Source organism: Stegostoma tigrinum, chromosome 34 (assembly GCF_030684315.1).
Source record: "Stegostoma tigrinum isolate sSteTig4 chromosome 34, sSteTig4.hap1, whole genome shotgun sequence".
Taxonomy (NCBI): Eukaryota; Metazoa; Chordata; class Chondrichthyes; order Orectolobiformes; family Stegostomatidae; genus Stegostoma; species Stegostoma tigrinum.
Window position 1 is genome coordinate 26,793,562 of NC_081387.1, and position 19,047 is coordinate 26,812,608.

Consider the following 19,047-nt stretch of genomic DNA (forward strand, 5'->3'; position numbering starts at 1 on the left):
TGGTCCCAGGAATGAAAGCTTTACATATGAGGAACATTTTGAGGACCTTGGATCTTTGCTCATTGGAGTTTAGAAGGATGAGGGAGGATCTAATTGAAACATACAGAATACTAAACGGCCTGGACAGAGTGGATGTTGGGAAGATGCTTCCATTGGTCGGAGAGTCTAGGACCTGAGGGCATGGTAAAGGGAAGACCTTTTAGAACGGAGATAAGGAGAAATGTCTTCAGCCAGAGAGAGGTGAATCTGTGGAATTCACTGCCGCAGAAGGCTATGGGGGCCGGGTGATTGAGTACATTTAAGACTGAGATAGGTTCTAAAATAAGGACTAAGAACAAAGTTGCTGGAAAAACTCAGCAGGTCTGGCAGCATCTGAAAAGTAAAAGATCAGAGTTAATGTTTTGTGTCCGGTGACCTGAACTCCAGTTCTGAGGAAGGGTCTCCGGACCTGAAATGTTCACTCTGATTTTTTTTTTTTCCTCACAGATGCTGCCAGAACCTGCTGAGCTTTTCCAGCAACTTCTGTTTTTATTCCTGATTTACGGCATCCGCAGTTCTTTCAGTTTTTATAGATAGGTCCCAGATTGTCAAGGAGTTCAAGGGTTACAGGAAGAAGGCAGGAGAATGGGGTTGAGAAACTTACCGGCCGTGATCAAATGGTGGAGCAGGGTTGATGGGTTGAATGGCCTGATTTCTTCTACTACATCTAATTGAGCCAGTCCAGCTCTGTTCCCGTGGCCTTAGGAGTTTATTCATCTCATCTCCACTCTGTTTCCTTTTTGTAATTTTCCGCTTGGGAACCCTGCGGCCTTCTGGACTTGGTTTCAAGTTCAACAGCTTTTAGGGTTTTGCGGCACCTTTTCCCATGTCCCAGCTCCCTATTCCCCCCCCACACACGCCAGGCCTTGTTATCTCACAGCCCACCACTACACACCCCCCCACCCCCTGTGGTCAGTCACTAACATTCCCCATTTAACAGCTATTCACCCTCCCAACCTGATTGTTGTCAACTCCTTTGTCTGTCCAACTGTCTTTCTCTCTCTTCGGGCTCTATCCTATCGTTTACTCTCTACCCCCTCCCCCCACCCTATCATCTGCGTAAACCTGACATGTTCTGAGGGAGGGTCACTGGACCCGAAACGTTAACTCTGATTTCCGTCCGCAGGTGCTGCCAGACCCTGCTGAGCTTTTCCAGCGAGTTCTGTTTCTTGTTTCTTTCGGAATTGTTAGCTGTGTCAGTTTCCATTACTGTCTGGGACAGCGGAGCCTAGACCCTTTAACAAACTGTCCTAAGAAAGCTTTCTTTCATATGTTCCCACGACACCTATTGCTTGTGCCATAAGCTACTGGGAGCAGGGTCCCTACTGTCTGCCTTTTCTAAGCCTGTTGTCATCAAGTATTTCCTTGGTCTGCGTTGTTCCAGGATGAACAGCCCAGTGTCTATCCCCGATCCATCCATTGTGGTATAGCTCTGCCTGGCTCACCAATACTCTGTTATGGGAGGAAATCTGCTGTCCTTTCACCTGGCCTGGCCTACCCAGACCTACGGTTTGACATGGACATCTGTGAAAAGGCCGAGCAGCTCAGTTTATTTTTTCTGTACTCATTTGTGGGATGAGCGTGCCACTGGCCAGGCATCCCTAATTGCCCTGGTGGCAGTCTCCTTCCCTAAAGGGCATTAGTGACTCAGATAGGCTTTCCCCGACAATCGGCAATGGTTTCATGGTCAGCGTTAGACGGGGGCAGGATTCGAACCCGGGTCTCTCGAACAATACTGGCTCTCTGGATGAACAGCCCAATGTTGGTGATAATGCCACCAGGCCATCTCCTTATTTGGGAGCAGGCAGTAAATACTGGCCTTGTTGGTGATGCTCATACCTCTCACTTTTTCTCTGATGAAGGGTCTAGGCCCGAACCGGCAGCTTTCCTGCTCCTGAGATGCTGCTTGTCCTGCTGAGTCCATCCAGCTCTCGCTGGCAAGTTGTGTTTATGTTCCAGTATCCACATTATTTTGCTTCCCCTGCCTGAGGCCCTAAGTCCTACTCGCCTGTGACACTTTCCTGCTCACTGGCTCCCAATACCTTGATTTTAAATCTGACACCCCCCCCCCCCCCCCACCGCCAACCACCACACCCAACCCCCTTCCCTTTCTCTGCTGCCTATTCTTGCCCAACAACCTCCCAAACCTACTGATGTTCCTTCAGCCCCAGGTTCCCCGTTGCCTCGCTGTTAGCTGCCCAAGCCCTCAGTTCCCTCCGTTATCCCCCCCGGTTCTCTATCCTGCATTCACCTCCCTCCCGGACAGCGTTGGGCACATGACAGCAACACCTCGCCACCTTTCTTCAGTGGAGGTGAGGGTTTGGGTAAGATCTCTCATTTTCTCTCTCTCTCCTCAAATATTTGCTCATTCCACAAACATCCCACTCCCTCCCGCCACCGAAGCTCAGTCGCAGCAGTGTGTACCATCTACAAGATGCTCTGCAGGGATTCACCAAAGACCCTCAGGCAGCACCTTCCAAACCCACGACCCACTTCCATCCAGAAGGACAAGGGGCAGCAGGTCCATGGGAACACCAGCCCCCTGCAAGTTCCCCTCCGAGCCCCTCCCCACCCTGACTTGGAAATATATCCCCGTTCCTTCAGTGTCACTGGGTCAGAATCCTGGAATTCCCTCGATAAGGGACATTGTGGGTCACCCCACAGCACATGGACTGCAGGGGGTTCAAGGAGGCAGCTAGGGACGGGGCAGTAAATGCTGGGCCCAGCCAGAGATGCCCACATCCCAGAAATGATTAACACAAAAACAAAAGTGTGTCTCTCTGGCTCAGTGGGAACAAATTGGTTTTTCATCGCCATTCCCAGGGACCGGCTCGTGACAGTTTGGCGCCGCGCGGCCATACATTTGTTTTTGTCCCTCCCACGACCGATTTGCGGTGCTGAGGTTTAAACCCGCGATTTGGCAGCTGGTTTTCAAAACATTCCCCTCTCTCTCCCCCAGGCCGGGACATCAACCTCGACGTTAACCGTATCCTGGGTTACCGCCACTTCTGCAACAAGCTGTGGAACGCCACCAAGTTTGCCATTCGCGGCCTGGGGGAGAACTTCAAACCAGAGGGCCGTGCCCAGGTAGGCCAAAGGTCTGGTGGGCATGGGTTGGGGGGGTTGGGGGTGGGAGGGTAGATATTGCGACCCCACCGCTGCCACGAACGCATCAGCGGGTGTGGCTGATGGCTGGGCGCTGCTGAGGGATCTAGATTTGGGTTTTATTGTCGCATGTAGCAGGGCGAGCGCACACAGCGAGAAGTGGGCAGCGCCGCCCCGCGCGATGCCATCTCGGGGGCAAGCTGCCTCGTTATGGAATCTGAGCTTCAAGGTGGGAAAGTAACATTTTGAAAGGTAAACCGTTCACGGCCCTTACTCACGCCCGTAGGCGCTGCGAGCAGGGGCTTTCCCCAAAATGGCTCGTTCTCCCCAACGCGCTGGGCTAGGACATGCCCGTGTTCGCCAGTCAACGTCACCGCTGCTGAACTGCAGAGGGCATGCCAGGCTTGGCCACTGCCACCATCCTCTGCTGCCATCTGGCTCACCCTGGGCTCCAGCCACTGCCACGTTGGATGCCTCACTGCTGAGCTCCACTCTGGCAGGTTAGAGATGCCACCGACCACCAGGGCACTATCAGGGGCATTCAGCAGGAGCCCCACACCCTCTGAAAGAATGAACCACCTTTCACAGGAGCTGTTCTAGCTGGTATCCCTCAAGTTGGTGTTTAAATAGTTCCTCTTAAAGATTGGCAGAGGTTTGTTCTTCCTTGTGGTTCCTGCACCAAGCTGGTCACATTGAGTTTGTTAATGTCTTTAACATGAGGAGGAATGCTTGCTGGCTGTTAGTTGTTGAAGCAGACATAACGGAGAGCAGCTGTGCCCCAGGACGTGGGATGAGAGGTGTGAGACTGAGGAGTCTATAAACTCTCCAGAGAAGGAATGGCTTGTGAGCTGATTTTGGGCTCCCCATTGAGCTTGGAATCCAACAACATACTTTAAGCCCTCATCAGAATCGTGGATAGAGCTGCGGCTCCTTTATCCTGTGGGCATTTTTGTAGCCATTGGAAATAAGACAGTATTTAATGCAAACCACTTATCATCCATTTAAAGTCTTGAAAGGTTACAAAAGAGTTACAACAGAGGCAGTGTCTTTATTGTTTGACAGTCACTAAGAGGAATAAACACATCAATCATTGACTCCAATCCACCATGCACCTTGCGGCCATAGCATCACCTCCGCTCCAGGGCATCTCTGCAGGAGTTCCTCAGGGTAGTGTGCTCGGCCCAATCATCTTCAGCTGCTTCACCAATGACCTTCCCTCCATCGTAAGGTCAGAAGTGGGGATGTTCGCTGATGGTTGCACCATGTCCAGCACCATTTGCGACTGAACAGTCTGTGCTCGCAACAAGATCTGGTCAATATCCAGGCTTGGGCTGACAAGTGGCAAGTGACATTCGCGCCACACAAATGCCAGGCTGTGACCAACACCAACAAGAGACAATCTCACCACCGTCCCTTGACATTCAATGGTGTTACCATCACTGAACCCCCCGCTATCAACATCCTGGGGGCTACCATTGACCAGAAACTCAACTGGACTCCCCACATAAACACAGCGGCTACAAGAGCGGGTCACAGGCTGGGAATCCTGAGGTGAGTATCTCACCTCCTGCCTCTCCCAACTCTGTCCCACCACCTACAAGGCACAAAGCATGAGTGTGAGGGAATACACCCACTTGCCCCTGGATGGGGGCAGCCCCAACAAACACGCAGGGAGCTCGACACCATCCAGTACAAAGCAGCCCCCGCTCGATTGGCACCACATCCACAAACATCCCACTCCCGCCCCCCACCGACGCTCAGTCGCAGCAGTGTGTACCATCTACAAGAAAATCCAGGAATTCCCTGAGTACTGGAAGAGTATATTCAAGACAGTAAATATTTGGATAGGGGAGGAATTTGGTGAGCGGGGGATAGCATGGGATTGGGATTGAAGTCGGAGTCTTACACACTCCCATTGAGTGGTGGGGTTGGGTGGGCTGGAAGGTTGGAATGCCCTCCTCCTAGCTCTGGTGGTTTTATTTAAGGTGGAGTGGCCAGGCCGGTTTGAAGAATGGAAGTGGGAGGAGGTTTTGGCTCGGGTGGGGGCTGAATGGCTGTTGTTGTGTTCTTCCCCCTCCCCTCCTGTAGGGTGCGTCACGAGGGAGCCTGATAGATCGCTGGGTGCTGAGCCGCCTGAGCCACGCTGTGGAACTGTGTAACTCCGGCCTCCAGCTGTACGACTTCCCAGCCGTTACCACCACTATCTACAACTTCTGGCTGTATGAGCTCTGTGACGTCTACCTGGTGAGCTGGCGGTGAGATTCACACCATCCTCGCGGTATTCCTTTGCTGCTTCGCTTTCCTTTTTAGCACCATCTGTCAGGGTCATAAGAGTCTTCCAGTGACAAAGGCCATTCAGACGATCGAGTCATGCAATAATTCAGTCTGTTCCCGTTTCCTCTCCTGACCCCAGAGTTCTGGGACTGTAACTGTGCAGGAGGAGGCCGATCTGACTGATTCTGTCCCCCAGTGCCCAATCTTTTGGCTTTACGCTCCTACCCCTGACCCCTATTTCCATCCAGTGCCCCTCTGGTGTGCCTCAGTTGAACCTGCCACCCCCCCCCCCACCATGTTTCCAGGCAGTGCATCCCACCCTCACTACCCACTGGGTGAGGGAGCCTCTCCTCACTTCACTCTCGCGTTGTTTGTACATCACTTTAAATCCGTATCCCTCTCGATCCTGTTCCTTTTCTGAGCGGGAACAGCTGCTCCCTCCTGCTGCCCAGCCCCTGCTTGGGATTTTGAAAGCCTCTACCAGATCTCCCTGTGAGCCCCCTCCTGTCCGAGAGGAACAGTCCCACCTTCCCCAGTCTATCCCCATCGCTGACATTACCCATTCCCTGGAACCGTTGTTGTGAATGTTGTTGCTCCCCAGGACTCCGGTGAGTTTAATTCCTTCGTGTACTCCTCCGTCATCCTTTCAGCATTATCCTTTTTCCATCCCCCCCCATCCCCCATTCCCACTGTCCCCGTAGAGAGCATCCTCGTCATTGCCTTTACCTCACATGACAGGCTTTCCTCTCGCCTTGGTTCTTATCCAGGACGTGGGCCTCGCTGCCAAGGACAAGGTTTATTTATTGCCCATCCCTAGTTGCCCTCCAACTGGGTGATGGTGCTTGGCCATTTCAGGGGGCATTGAAGAGATGCCTCTGTCGCTGTGGGTCTGGGGTGACGCGTAGGCCAGACGGGGGTAAAGATTTCCTTCCCCGAAGGACGCGAGTGAACCGGATGGGTTTTACTGACAAAGTCTGACCGTGCTTTAATGGGCTGCAGTCCCTGAGCCTGCTCTCGTTCTGCGGATTAATGAGCGGATTCTTTTTTCAATCCTCCAGCTGCCGTGGTGGGATTCGAACCCATGACCCCTGCCCCCCCCCCCCAAAATAAACACCCACTCCCTGCATTTCTTGCTACAAACCCACATCTGAGCTGCCTTCCCCCCCAGTCAGCCAATGGCAAAGGCTGTTTGTTGTCTGCTTTACTGAAACCCTCGCTAATCCGGACGCCTCATCGAACCAGCACCCGGCCTTGCTCTAAGGAGCGTTACCCCCCGCTGTGCTGCCCCTTTCCCTACAGCCTGTTAAAGGGCCTTCACTAAGTTCGGAAGAATAAGGGCAGAATTAGGCCATTCGGCCCATTGAGCCTGCGTGCCATTTGATTGTGGCTGATAGACTCCTTAGCCCCAGCCCCACCCCCCCATTTTCCTGCCTTCTCCCCCATGACCCTCCAACCCATTACCAATTTAAAAATCTGTCTTACTCCCTGTCCCAGCATGCACTTTGGGGCAACGAATTCCACAGATTCACCATCCTGTGGGAGAACTGGTTTCTCCTCAACTCTGTTTTAGATTTGCACCCCTTGTCCTAATGTGACCTCTCATCCTAGAGTATCCCACAAGAGGAAGCATCTGCTCCACATCTACACCTTTTATCATCTTGAACTCTTCCAATTTGATCTCCCCTCGTTCTTCTAAATTCCAGAGAGTACAGGCCTTCACTGTTCAATCTCTCTCCATACAGCAAACCCCTCATCTCTGGGATCAATCTAGCGAACGTCCTCTGAACCGCCTCCGGTGCCACGACATCTTCCCTCGGACAAGGGGAGCAAAAGTGTACCCAATACTCCAGGTGTGGTCTCACCAACGCCTCCCTAAAGTCCCATATTCCAGGTTATTCTCCTGTTGTCATTGAACTTCCAGATGTGACATCAAGCTCAGGAGTAGACTGCGACCTTTTTGCACTGGATCAACTCTGGAGACTTCTCATGGCTGCGAAATGTGGCTGGCCCTTCCCTGGCCTAGGCCCCAGTGCTCTGGACATTACACCCTCCACATCAACCCCACCCTCTCCTCCTTTCAAACCTTCCCAGAGCTCTCCCCTTCCCCCAAGCGTTTGCTCACCTGTCCTCTTTTCTAATATGATTCATTCATGGGACGTGGGTGTCACTGGCTGGGCCCAGCATTTATTGCCCCATTCCTAGTTGCCCCCCTTGAGAAGGTGGGGGTGAGCTGCCTCCTTGAACCGCTGCAGTCCATGTGCTGTGGGGTGACCCACAGTGTCCCTCAGGGAGGGAATTCCAGGATTCTGACCCAGCGACACTGAAGGAACGGCGAGTCAGTTTTCCTTCTCCATCTGCTTTTACCCCAATCCATTCAGGAATGTTTGAAGCCTGTGTTTGCTGGCACTGATGAGGATGCAGCGAGCGTGTCCCGAAACGTGCTGTACACCTGCCTGGACACAGGCCTGCGCCTCCTCAGCCCCTTCATGCCCTTCGTCACCGAGGAGCTGTACCAGAGGTTGCCGCGGCGATCGGCTCAGGACCCCCCGAGCATCAGCGTTACACCATACCCTGAGGCTGAACAGGTACATTTGTATATCTCCCTCTGTGCACACACATCTGTGTGTGTCTCTCGCTCTCCCACCCCCCCCCCACACACACACACTCACACTCACACTCTCTCTGTCTCTCTCTCTCGCTCGTGCGCGCTCTACCTCTCTCGCTCGCCCGCGCGCTCTCTCTCTCTCTCTCTCCCGCTCGCCCGCGCGCGCGCTCTCTCTCTCTCTCTCCCGCTCACGCGCGCTCTCTCTCTCGCCCGCTCTCGCGCTCTCTCTCTCTTCTCTCTCTCTCCCCCGCTCGCCCGCTCTCTCTCTCTCTCTCTCTCTCCCCCCCGCTCGCCCGCTCTCTCTCTCTCTCTCTCTCTCCCCCGCTCGCCCGCTCTCTCTCTCTCTCCTCTCTCTCCCCCGCTCGCCCGCTCTCTCTCTCTCTCTCTCTCTCTCTCTCTCTCCCCCCGCTCTCTCTCTCTCTCTCTCTCTCTCTCTCTCTCTCTCCCGCTCGCCGGCGCGCGCGCTCGCTCTCTCTCCCGCTCGCTCTCTCTCCCGCTCGCTCTCTCTCCCGCTCGCTCTCTCTCCCGCTCGCTCTCTCTCCCACTCGCCCGCTCTCTCTCTCTCTCTCTCTCGCCCGCTCTCTCTCTCGCCCGCTCTCTCTCTCGCCCGGTCTCTCTCTCGCCCGGTCTCTCTCTCGCCCGGTCTCTCTCTCTCTCTCGCCCGCTCTCTCTCTCGCCCGCTCTCTCTCTCGCCCGCTCTCTCTCTCTCTCTCTCTCCCCCGCTCGCCCGCTCTCTCTCTCTCTCTCTCTCCCGCTCGCCGGCGCGCGCGCTCGCTCTCTCTCTCCCGCTCACCGGCGCGCGCGCTCGCTCTCTCTCTCCCGCTCGCCGGCGCGCGCGCTCGCTCTCTCTCTCCCGCTCGCGCCGGCGCGCGCGCTCGCTCTCTCTCTCTCTCCCGCTCGCTCTCTCTCCCGCTCGCTCTCTCTCCCGCTCGCTCTCGCGCTCTCTCTCTCTCTCTCTCTCTCTCCCGCTCGCCCGCTCTCTCTCTCTCTCTCTCTCTCTCTCTCTCTCCTCTCTCTCTCTCTCTCTCTCTCTCTCTCTCTCTCTACCCCGCTCGCCCGCTCTCTCTCTCTCTCCCCCGCTCGCCCGCTCTGTCTCTCCTCTCTCTCTCTCCCGCTCGCCGGCGCGCGCACGCTCGCTCTCTCTCCTCGCTCGCCGGCGCGCCGCGCTCGCTCTCTCTCCCGCTCGCCGGCGCGCGCGCGCGCTCGCTCTCTCTCCCGCTCGCCGGCGCGCGGGCGCTCGCTCTCTCTCCCGCTCGCCGGCGCGCGCGCTCGCTCTCTCTCTCTCCCGCTCGCCCGCACGCGCTCTCTCTCTCGCTCGCCCGCGCGCTCTCTCTCTCTCCCGCTCGCCCGCGCTCTCTCTCTCTCCCGCTCGCCCGCGCGCTCTCTCTCTCTCGCTCGCCCGCGCGCTCTCTCTCTCTCGCTCGCCCGCGCGCTCTCTCTCTCTCGCTCGCCCGCGCGCTCTCTCTCTCTCGCTCGCCCGCGCGCTCTCTCTCTCTCGCTCGCCCGCGCGCTCTCTCTCTCTCGCTCGCCCCGCGCGCTCTCTCTCTCCTCGCTCGCCCGCGCGCTCTCTCTCTCTCGCTCGCCCGCGCGCTCTCTCTCTCTCGCTCGCCCGCGCGCTCTCTCTCTCTCGCTCGCCCGCGCGCTCTCTCTCTCTCGCTCGCCCGCGCGCGCTCTCTCTCTCTCTCTCTCTCTCTCTCTTTCTCTCTCTTTCTCTCTCTGTCTCTCTCTGTCTCTCTCTGTCTCTCTCTGTCTCTCTCTGTCTCCCCCGCTCGCCCGCCCGCGCTCTCTCTCTCTCCCGCTCGCTCGCCCGCCCGCGCTCTCTCTCTCTCCCGCTCGCCCGCGCGCGCTCTCTCTCTCTCCCGCTCGCCCGCGCGCGCTCTCTCTCTCTCCCCGCTCGCCCGCGCGCGCTCTCTCTCTCTCCCGCTCGCCCGCGCGCGCTCTCTCTCTCTCCCGCTCGCCCGCGCGCGCGCTCTCTCTCTCTCCCCGCTCGCCCGCGCGCGCGCTCTCTCTCTCTCCCGCTCGCCCGCGCGCGCGCTCTCTCTCTCTCCCGCTCGCCCGCGCGCGCGCTCTCTCTCTCTCCCGCTCGCCCGCGCGCGCTCTCTCTCTCTCTCCCGCTCGCCCGCGCGCGCTCTCTCTCTCTCTCCCCGCTCGCCCGCGCGCGCCCTCTCCCGCTCGCGCCCTCTCCCGCTCGCGCCCTCTCCCGCTCGCGCCCTCTCCCGCTCGCGCCCTCTCCCGCTCGCGCCCTCGCCCGCTCGCGCCCTCGCCCGCTCCCGCTCGCGCCCGCTCCCCGCTCGCGCCCTCTCCCGCTCGCCCCGCTCGCGCCCTCTCCCTCTCGCCCGCGCGCAGCGCTCGCGCCCTCTCCCTCTCGCCCCGCGCGCGCGCTCCCCGCCCTCTCCCGCTCGCGCGCGCTCCCGCCCTCTCCCGCTCGCCCGCGCGCGCGCGCTCCCGCCCTCTCCCGCTCGCCCCGCGCGCGCGCGCTCCCGCCCTCTCCCGCTCGCCCGCGCGCGCGCGCTCCCGCCCTCTCCCGCTCGCCCGCGCGCGCGCGCTCCCGCCCTCTCCCGCTCGCCCGCGCGCGCGCGCTCCCGCCCTCTCCCGCTCGCGCCCTCTCCCGCTCGCGCCCTCTCCCGCTCGCCGCCCTCGCCCCGCTCGCGCCCTCGCCCGCTCGCGCCCTCGCCCGCTCCCTCTCCCGCTCGCGCCCTCTCCCGCTCGGGCCCTCTCCCGCTCGCCCGCGCGCGCTCTCTCTCTCTCTCCCGCTCGCCCGCGCGCGCTCTCTCTCTCTCTCCCGCTCGCCCCGCGCGCGCTCTCTCTCTCTCTCCCGCTCGCCCGCGCGCGCCCTCTCCCTCTCGCCCGCGCGCGCGCTCGCGCCCTCTCCCGCTCGCCCGTTCGCGCCCTCTCCCGCTCGCCCGTTCGCGCCCTCTCCCGCTCGCCCGTTCGCGCCCTCTCCCGCTCGCCCGTTCGCGCCCTCTCCCCGCTCGCCCGTTCGCGCCCTCTCCCGCTCGCCCGTTCGCGCCCTCTCCCGCTCGCGCCCTCTCCCGCTCGCGCCCTCTCCCGCTCGCGCCCTCTCCCGCTCGCGCCCTCTCCCGCTCGCGCCCTCTCCCGCTCGCGCCCTCTCCCGCTCGCGCCCGCGCGTGCTCGCGCTCTCTCTCTTCTCTCTCTCTTCTCTCTCTCTTCTCTCTCTCTTCTCTCTCTCACTCACTCTCACACTCACTCTCACTCACACACTCACTCTCACTCACACACTCACTCACACTCACTCACACTCACTCACACTCACTCTCACTCTCACTCTCACTCTCACTCACACTCACTCACTCTCACTCTCACTCACACTCACTCACTCTCACTCACTCACTCACTCACTCACTCACTCACTCACTCACTCACCCTCTCTCTCTCTCTCTCCCTCTCTCTCTCTCCGCCCCCCCGCTCGCGCGCGCCCTCTCGCTGACCTGTAGTGGGTGAGGGGTTGGCAGTTCCTTCGGGATGAGCGTCCGGACTGAATGGGAATTGGGATTCCTGACTAGCCGCATTGTAATCAGCTGCCTGTGTCTTCCTGCAGCACTGTTGGAGGAATGAGGAATTAGACCACACTGTGGACTTTGTAATGGCCATCATCCGTGCCATCCGCTCCCTGCGCGCGGACTATAACCTCACCAAGACCAAAGCAGATTGTAAGTTGACTCGTTTCTGTGCTGCCTCACCACCCTTGCCCCTGCTGAGCACTGGAAAGAACACATGTTCTCGATCACAGAATCCCTGCAGTGCTGAAACATGCCACTCAGCCCATCGCGGCTGCACCAACCCTGCGAACAGCATGCCACACCTGTGACTCTGTACGGTGAACCCGCACACCCCTGGGCACTACGGGACAATTTAGCACGGCCAATCCCACCCTAACCTGCACATCCCTGGGCACTACGGGACAATTTAGCACGGCCAATCCACCCTAACCTGCACACCCCTGGGCACTATGGGACAATTTAGCACGGCCAATCCCACCCTAACCTGCACATCTCTGGGCACTATGGGACAATTTAGCACGGCCAATCCACCCTAACCTGCACATCCCTGGGCACTATGGGACAATTTAGCACGGCCAATCCACCCTAACCCGCACATCCCTGGGCACTATGGGACAATTCAGCACGGCCAATCCACCCTAACCTGCACATCCCTGGGCACTATGGGACAATTTAGCACGGCCAATCCACCCTAACCCGCACATCCCTGGGCACTATGGGACAATTTAGCACGGCCAATCCCACCCTAACCTGCACATCCCTGGGCACTATGGGACAATTTAGCATGGCCAATCCACCCTAACCTGCACATCACTGGGCACTATGGGACAATTTAGCACGGCCAATCCCACCCTAACCTGCACATCCCTGGGCACTATGGGACAATTTAGCACGGCCAATCCCACCCTAACCTGCACATCCCTGGGCACTATGGGACAATTTAGCACGGCCAATCCCACCCTAACCTGCACATCCCTGGGCACTACGGGACAATTTAGCACGGCCAATCCACCCTAACCCGCACATCCCTGGGCACTACGGGACAATTTAGCACGGCCAATCCCACCCTAACCCGCACATCCCTGGGCACTACGGGACAATTTAGCACGGCCAATCCCACCCTAATCTGCACATCCCTGGGCACTATGGGACAATTTAGCACGGCCAATCCACCCTAACCCGCACATCCCTGGGGCACTATGGAACCTGCCCATCTTTGGACTGTGGGAGGAAACCGGAGCACCCGGACAAAACCCACGCAGACACGGGGAGAATTTGCAAACTCTGCACAGACAGTCACCCGAGGATGGGATCGAACCCGGTGCTGTGAGGCTGCAGTGCTAACCACTGAGCCATTGTGCCACCCTCTTTTGGCACCTGTCGACCCCTTTGTAGACCCTCCCACAAGAGTAATCTTTTCTTCCACGTGCTCCTGGTCAACATCCCCCACCGGGAGCTTCAGATCGTTCACAGCTCTTTGGTCCACCACATCTCTGGTCGGGCTGGTGGGAGTGGGTGGCATATTGTAACCAGCCTCCCCCATCAATTTGAGAGGGAGAAGGGAGAATCGGAAGTGTCAGTATTGCAGTTGAATAAAGGGAACATTGGAGCTATGAGGGAGGAGCTGGCCAAAGTTCAATAGTACAATACCCGAGCAGGGATGGCAGTGGAACAAGAATGGCAGGTATTCCTGGATATAATGCAGAAGGTGCAGGATCAGTTCATACCAAAGAGGAAGAAAGATCCTAAGGGGAGGCAGGGACGGCCGTGGCTGACAAGGGAAGATCAGGACTGTATAAAGATATAACATAGCAAAGATGAGTGGGAAGCTTTTAAAGAGCAACAGCGGATAACTAAAAAGCTAATACGTAGAGAAACAATGAGCTATGAAGGAAAATTGGCCAAAAATATAAAGGATAGTAAAAGCTTTTTTAGGTATGTGAAAAGAAAAAAAAATGGTTAAGACTAAAATTGTTCCCTTGAAGTCAGAAACAGGTGAATTTATTCTGGGGAACAAGGAAATGGCAGATGAGTTGAATAGGTACTTTGGATCTGTCTTCACTAGGGAAGACACAAGTAATCTCCCAGATGTAATAGTGGCTGAAGGACCGAGGGTAATGGATGAACTGAAGGGTATTTATATTAGGCAGGAAATGGTGTTGGATAGACTGTTAGGTCCGAAGGCTGATAAGTCCCTGGGACCTGATGGTCTGCATCCCAGGGTACTTAAGGCAGTGGCTCTAGAAATCGTGGACGCATTGGTAATCATTTTCCAATGTTCTATAGATTCAGTATCAGTTCTTGCAGATTGGAGGGTGGCTAATGTTGTCCCACTTTTCAAGAAAGGAGGGAGAGAGAAAACATGGAATTACAGACCGGTTAGCCTGACGTCAGTGGTGGGAAAGTTGCTGGAGTCAATTATAAAAGATGAAATTACAACTCATTTGGATAGCAGAAACAGGATAGGTCAGAGTCAGCATGGATTTACGAAGGGGAAATCATGTTTGACTAATCTTCTGGAATTTTTTGCGGATGTATCTATGAAGATGGATAAGGGAGAACCAGTGGATGTAGTGTACCTGGACTTTCAGAAAGCCTTTGATAAAGTCCCACATAGGAGATTGGTGAACAAAATTAGGGCACATGGTACTGGGGGCAAAATACTGAGTTGGATTGAAAATTGGCTGGCTGACAGGAAGCAAAAGATTAGTGATAAACGGGTCCCTTTCAGAATGGCAGACCAGTGGAGTACCACAAGGTTCGGTGCTGGGACTGCAGCTGTTTACGATATATATTAAATGATATGGTCGAAGGCATTAAAAGTAATATTAGCAAATTTGCTGATGACACAAAGCTGGGTGGCAGCGTGATATGTGAGGAGGATGTTATGAGAATACAGGGTGACTTGTGCAGGCTAGATGAGTGGACGGATGCATGGCAGATGCAGTTTAATGTGGATAAATGTGAGGTTATCCACTTTGGTGGTAAGAACAGGAAGGCAGATTACTATCTAAATGGAGTCAAGTTAGGTAAAGGGGAAGCACAACGAGATCTGGGTGTTCTTGTACATCAGTCAATGAAAGCAAGCATGCAGGTACAGCAGGCAGTGAAGAAAGCTAATAGCATGCTGGCCTTCATAACAAGAGGAATTGAGTACAGGAGCAAAGAGGTCCCTCTGCAGCTGTACAGGGCCCTGGTGAGACCGCACCTGGAGTATTGTGTGCAGTTTTGGTCTCCAAATTTGAGGAAGGACACTCTTGCTATTGAGGGAGTGCAGCGTAGGTTCACGAGGTCAATTCCTGGAATGGCAGGACTATCATATGTTGAAAGATTGGAGCGACTGGGCTTGTATACACTTGAGTTTAGAAGGATGAGAGGGGATCTGATTGAGGCGTGTAAGATTATTAAGGGATTGGACACTCTGGAGGCAGGAAGCATGTTTCCGCTGATGGGTGAGTCCCGAACCAGAGGACACAGTTTAAAAATAAGGGGTAGGCCATTTAGAACAGAGTTGAGGAAAAGCTTCTTCACCCAGAGAGTGGTGGATATATGGAATGCTCCGCCCCAGAAGGCAGTGCAGGCCAACTCTCTGGATACTTTCAAGAAAGAGATAGACAGAGCTCTTAAAGATAGTGGAATCAAGGGTTATGGGGATAAGGCAGGAACAGGATACTGATTGTGGATGATCAGCCATGATCCTAATGAATGGTGGTGCTGGCTCGAAGGGCTGAATGGCCTACTCCTGCAGTTATTGCCTAATATCTACCAACAAAAGCGTGTTTCTCCTGAGCCCCTGCTCGGCTCGATGAGCGATTCCTTTGTTGTTGGGGGGATCTTGCTGTGCGCAGGCTGTGCCCTGCATTTCCCACAGTACAGCAGGTCACAACGCTTCCCACAATGCTCCAGTGGGAGCCAGATCTTGCGGGTGCTGGGAATCGGAAACCAAGGCAGAGAGATTCACTGGAGAAACTCTGGGGCTCAGGCAGCCTCTGTGGAGGGACAGAGTAAAGTGAATGTTTCAGATTCATCAGAGCATCGTCGGATCTGCAGTTCTGAAGAGGAGTCACGTTGGACTGGGACTGTTTGACTGTCTGGCTCTGAACATTGCCCTGGCCAACACCCTGGCCCTGCCCCTCTCTTGTGCACGTGCTGTCTCCGCAGAAGCTGCCAGACCTGCTGAGTTTTTCCAGCCGTGCTGTCTCATTTGCTTGTGATTAATATCCACTCCCTCTGGCCCGCCTTTCTCCATGAGGTGTGTTTATTCCAGGGGCAGGAGGTGGGAAGGTTGGGACTGACTCCGTTCCGATGCCCGGTTTCTTTGTGTGACCTCTTGCCCTCAGGTTACCTGTCGTGTTTGGACGAGGGCACAGCTGCCCAGGTGAGCCCATTCTCCAGCTACATCCAGACGCTGTCCTCGTCCAAGTCAGTGACCCTCCTGGTCAACGAGGTGTGCCCGGACGGATGTGCCATGGTCATTGCTTCGGACCGCTGCACCGTCCACCTCATGCTGAAGGTACGTACCAGGGAAACAAGTGCCACCTGCCCTTGGAATGGGCGAGGATCCCTACCCTTACCCTTAACACCCCTCACTCACCACTGCAGACCACCCTCTTCTCCCCAACCCCCCCAACTTTCTGACTGAAAAGGAACATTAACTCCTCGCGCGCCTGTGTGTGCGAGACAGAGACAGAGAGACTCACTCTGTGCCCATGGCCCTCACTGGAAGTGCTGCCTTCATGTAAGGAATTCGCTTCTTTTGGTTAGTTTATTCAACCAATTTATAGACTGTTCAAGTAAAACAACGGCATGTTATGGGCTGTTCATTCCTGTGGATCAACAAGGAACAGGAGTAGGCCACTCGGTCCTTGCAGCCTGCTTGCCCACTCGAATGAGATTGTGGCTGATGTGGTATTAGTCTCAACTCTGCTTTTCCCTGATCATCTTCCATCCCCCCCCCCACCCCCAACCCCGGTCATCAAGAACATATCTTGATCGGCCTCCGAAATCTTTAGAGGTCCCACGCCCGCTGGGAAGGGGAGTTCCGAAGACTCTGATCTCTCTGAGAGAAGCCAATGCTCCTTGTCTAAGGAGCACTGCAAGCTTTTAATGATACCTTCCTCATCTTCGCTTTGGGTCTACCTCCAATCCCCCTCCCCTCGCTTGAGCCCTGCTGTCCCTGAGTTGGCCTGTCCCCATCCCTGTGCTGTATTAAGTTGTTTAACCTGGCTGTACGCTGGATAGTTGCCTCACTGTGAGAGTTTCTCATGCGCACACACACCAAACAGTTTCTCACCTGCTTCTACAAAAGGGCCTGATCGATGCTGAAAAGGAGGTCTCTAAGCTCAGGGCAAAGCAAGCAGAACTTCGGAAGCAGATTGTGAAGCTCAGGGAGAAAATGTCCAAAGCGGATTACAGCGCCAAAGTGCCTCAGAAAATCCAGGAGCTGGATGCAGAGAAGGTAAGGGTACGGTTAGGTCTGTTCTGAGTGACGTGTGGAGGCATCGCAGGTGAAATGGACTGAGTGTTGTCGGAGGAGGATTGGGGTTACCCATGTATTAAAGCAGCTTCAAGACCAAATTAATAGTGCACACTGCTTCCTTCCAATTCCCCTCTGGAATGTCTCAGTTGAACCTGCCCCCCCTCCCCCATGTTTCCAGGCAGTGCATCCCACACCCTCACTACCCAATGGGTGAGAGAGTCTCTCCTCACTTCACGCTCACTTCATTTGTACATCACTTCAAATGTTTCCCTCTCGATCCTGCTCCTTTTCCGAGCAGGAACAGCTCCTCCCTCCCCCTGCCCAGCCCCCGCTCGGGATTTGGGAAGCCTCTACCAGACCTCCCTGTGATCCTCCTTGTATCCGAGGGGAACAGCCCCACCTTCCCCAGTCTATCCCCATCGCTGACATTACCCATTCCCTGGAACCGTTGTTGTAAATCGCTTCTGCCCTCTCCCTCCGATGGGTTCACATCTTTCCCATAATGTGGGGCCCACAGCTGGACATGATACTCCATCTGGGGGTCTAACACGGGGCTTGTACAAGATCAGCATCGCCTCCTTGCTCCTGTACTCTGTGCCCCGTTAATAAAGCTGAGGGCACTGTGTGCTCTACTCACTGGTCTCTCTCTCTCCCTGTCCTTTCACCTTCAGTGCTCTGTGCGCAGAGACCCCCAGCTCTTGCTGCACCCCCTCTAGAATCATACCCACCCTATTTTATATTGTCTCTGTGTCCTTCCGATCAAAGTACATCACCTCCTACTTCTCTGTATTGAACTTCATCCGACCCCTCTCTGCCCACTCCACCCACTTTTTAATGTCCTTTTGGAGCTCCGCACTGCTTCTGTCTCGCGCTCTCTCTTCCACACGCTGCAACCCCCCCCGCCCCAAAACAGTTTACAGTTTGGCCCAAATCTGGTGACATCCACAGACTTTGAAATTGTCACCTGAACAGCAAGATCCAAATCACTAAAAGCCTCACTCACCCCTGGAGAACTCCATTGCAAATCTTCCTCCAACCTGAACAATATCCATTGACCGTTACACTCTGTTTCAGACAGTTTTGTATCCACAGTGCCTCTGCCCCTTTTATTCTGTGATCGATACGTTTCCTGCCAAAAAGGGACAAGGGGCAGCAAGTACATGGGAACACCAGCCCCCTGCAGGTTCCCCTCCCCACCCTGACTTGGAAATATATCCCCGTTCCTTTAGTGTTGCTGGGTCAGAATCCTGGAATTCCCTCCCTGAGGGACATTGTGGGCCATCCCACAGCACACGGACTGCAGCGGTTCGAGAAAGTGGCAAAGAGATTTGATTGAGACACTCAATATCATGACAGCTCAATGGTGAGGAAGCGTTCCCATGGGTTGAGTAGTTGAGGTATAGACAATGAGGGAGAGTTTGTTTCTGTCGGGAATAGATGAGGAGGATTTGGAGCGCACTGTCTGATAAGACAGATTCCATTTTTAATCCCTTGTACGTTTGAGCACATTTGAGGGAGTCCGTTTTCAGAGATTTGCAGGACGCTGGGAGCTCCCTGAACAGAATCAGTGAACTGAACGGTCTCCTGCTCTGCAGGACTCTTCAGCATATACATCCGGTTACCTCCACAGATCCAGATTTCTGGGTTTGACTCAGTCTAAATGCTCCTGCAGATATTAACGTTTTACAATCCGCCCATCTAGCTAACTCCACTGATCAGAGTTTGCACCAGAGCTCCAATTTCCCGTCTGCCCCTGATTCCCTTCATCATTCACCGAGAATCTCTGCTGTAAAACTATTTACACACCCGACCGCACCACACCGTGAGGAGGAGAATTCCACCTCTCCACCACCCTCCTGAGGAAAAAAAGTATCTCCTTAATGGGTGACCCTCCTTTTGAATTCCTTCAAGTCTATGCCGTGAGGGGGAGTATCTTGTCACGCCCCCTGAACGTCGCGCATTTGAGAGCGATCAGATCACTCCAAGGCCGATTTGAGAGCCACGACCTCTGATAGTGCAGCGCT

At 55.6% G+C, this 19,047-nt stretch overlaps 2 protein-coding genes across 2 annotated transcripts in view; both read left to right on the plus strand.

The window, feature by feature from the left end:
- LOC125446591 (histone H2B-like) overlaps positions 1-19,047 on the plus strand; it is a 267,925-nt gene that overhangs the window by 103,220 nt on the left and 145,658 nt on the right. The gene's annotated exons all lie outside the window — the stretch shown is intronic.
- Positions 1-19,047, plus strand: part of vars1 (valyl-tRNA synthetase 1) — a 75,409-nt gene that overhangs the window by 51,577 nt on the left and 4,785 nt on the right. Inside the window, exons 25-30 of the mRNA XM_059639719.1 lie at positions 2,999-3,126; positions 5,233-5,388; positions 7,797-8,003; positions 11,583-11,694; positions 15,885-16,057; positions 16,853-17,002. Of these exons, the coding sequence (XP_059495702.1) occupies positions 2,999-3,126; positions 5,233-5,388; positions 7,797-8,003; positions 11,583-11,694; positions 15,885-16,057; positions 16,853-17,002 (926 nt within the window). The remainder of the gene's footprint in view (positions 1-2,998; positions 3,127-5,232; positions 5,389-7,796; positions 8,004-11,582; positions 11,695-15,884; positions 16,058-16,852; positions 17,003-19,047) is intronic.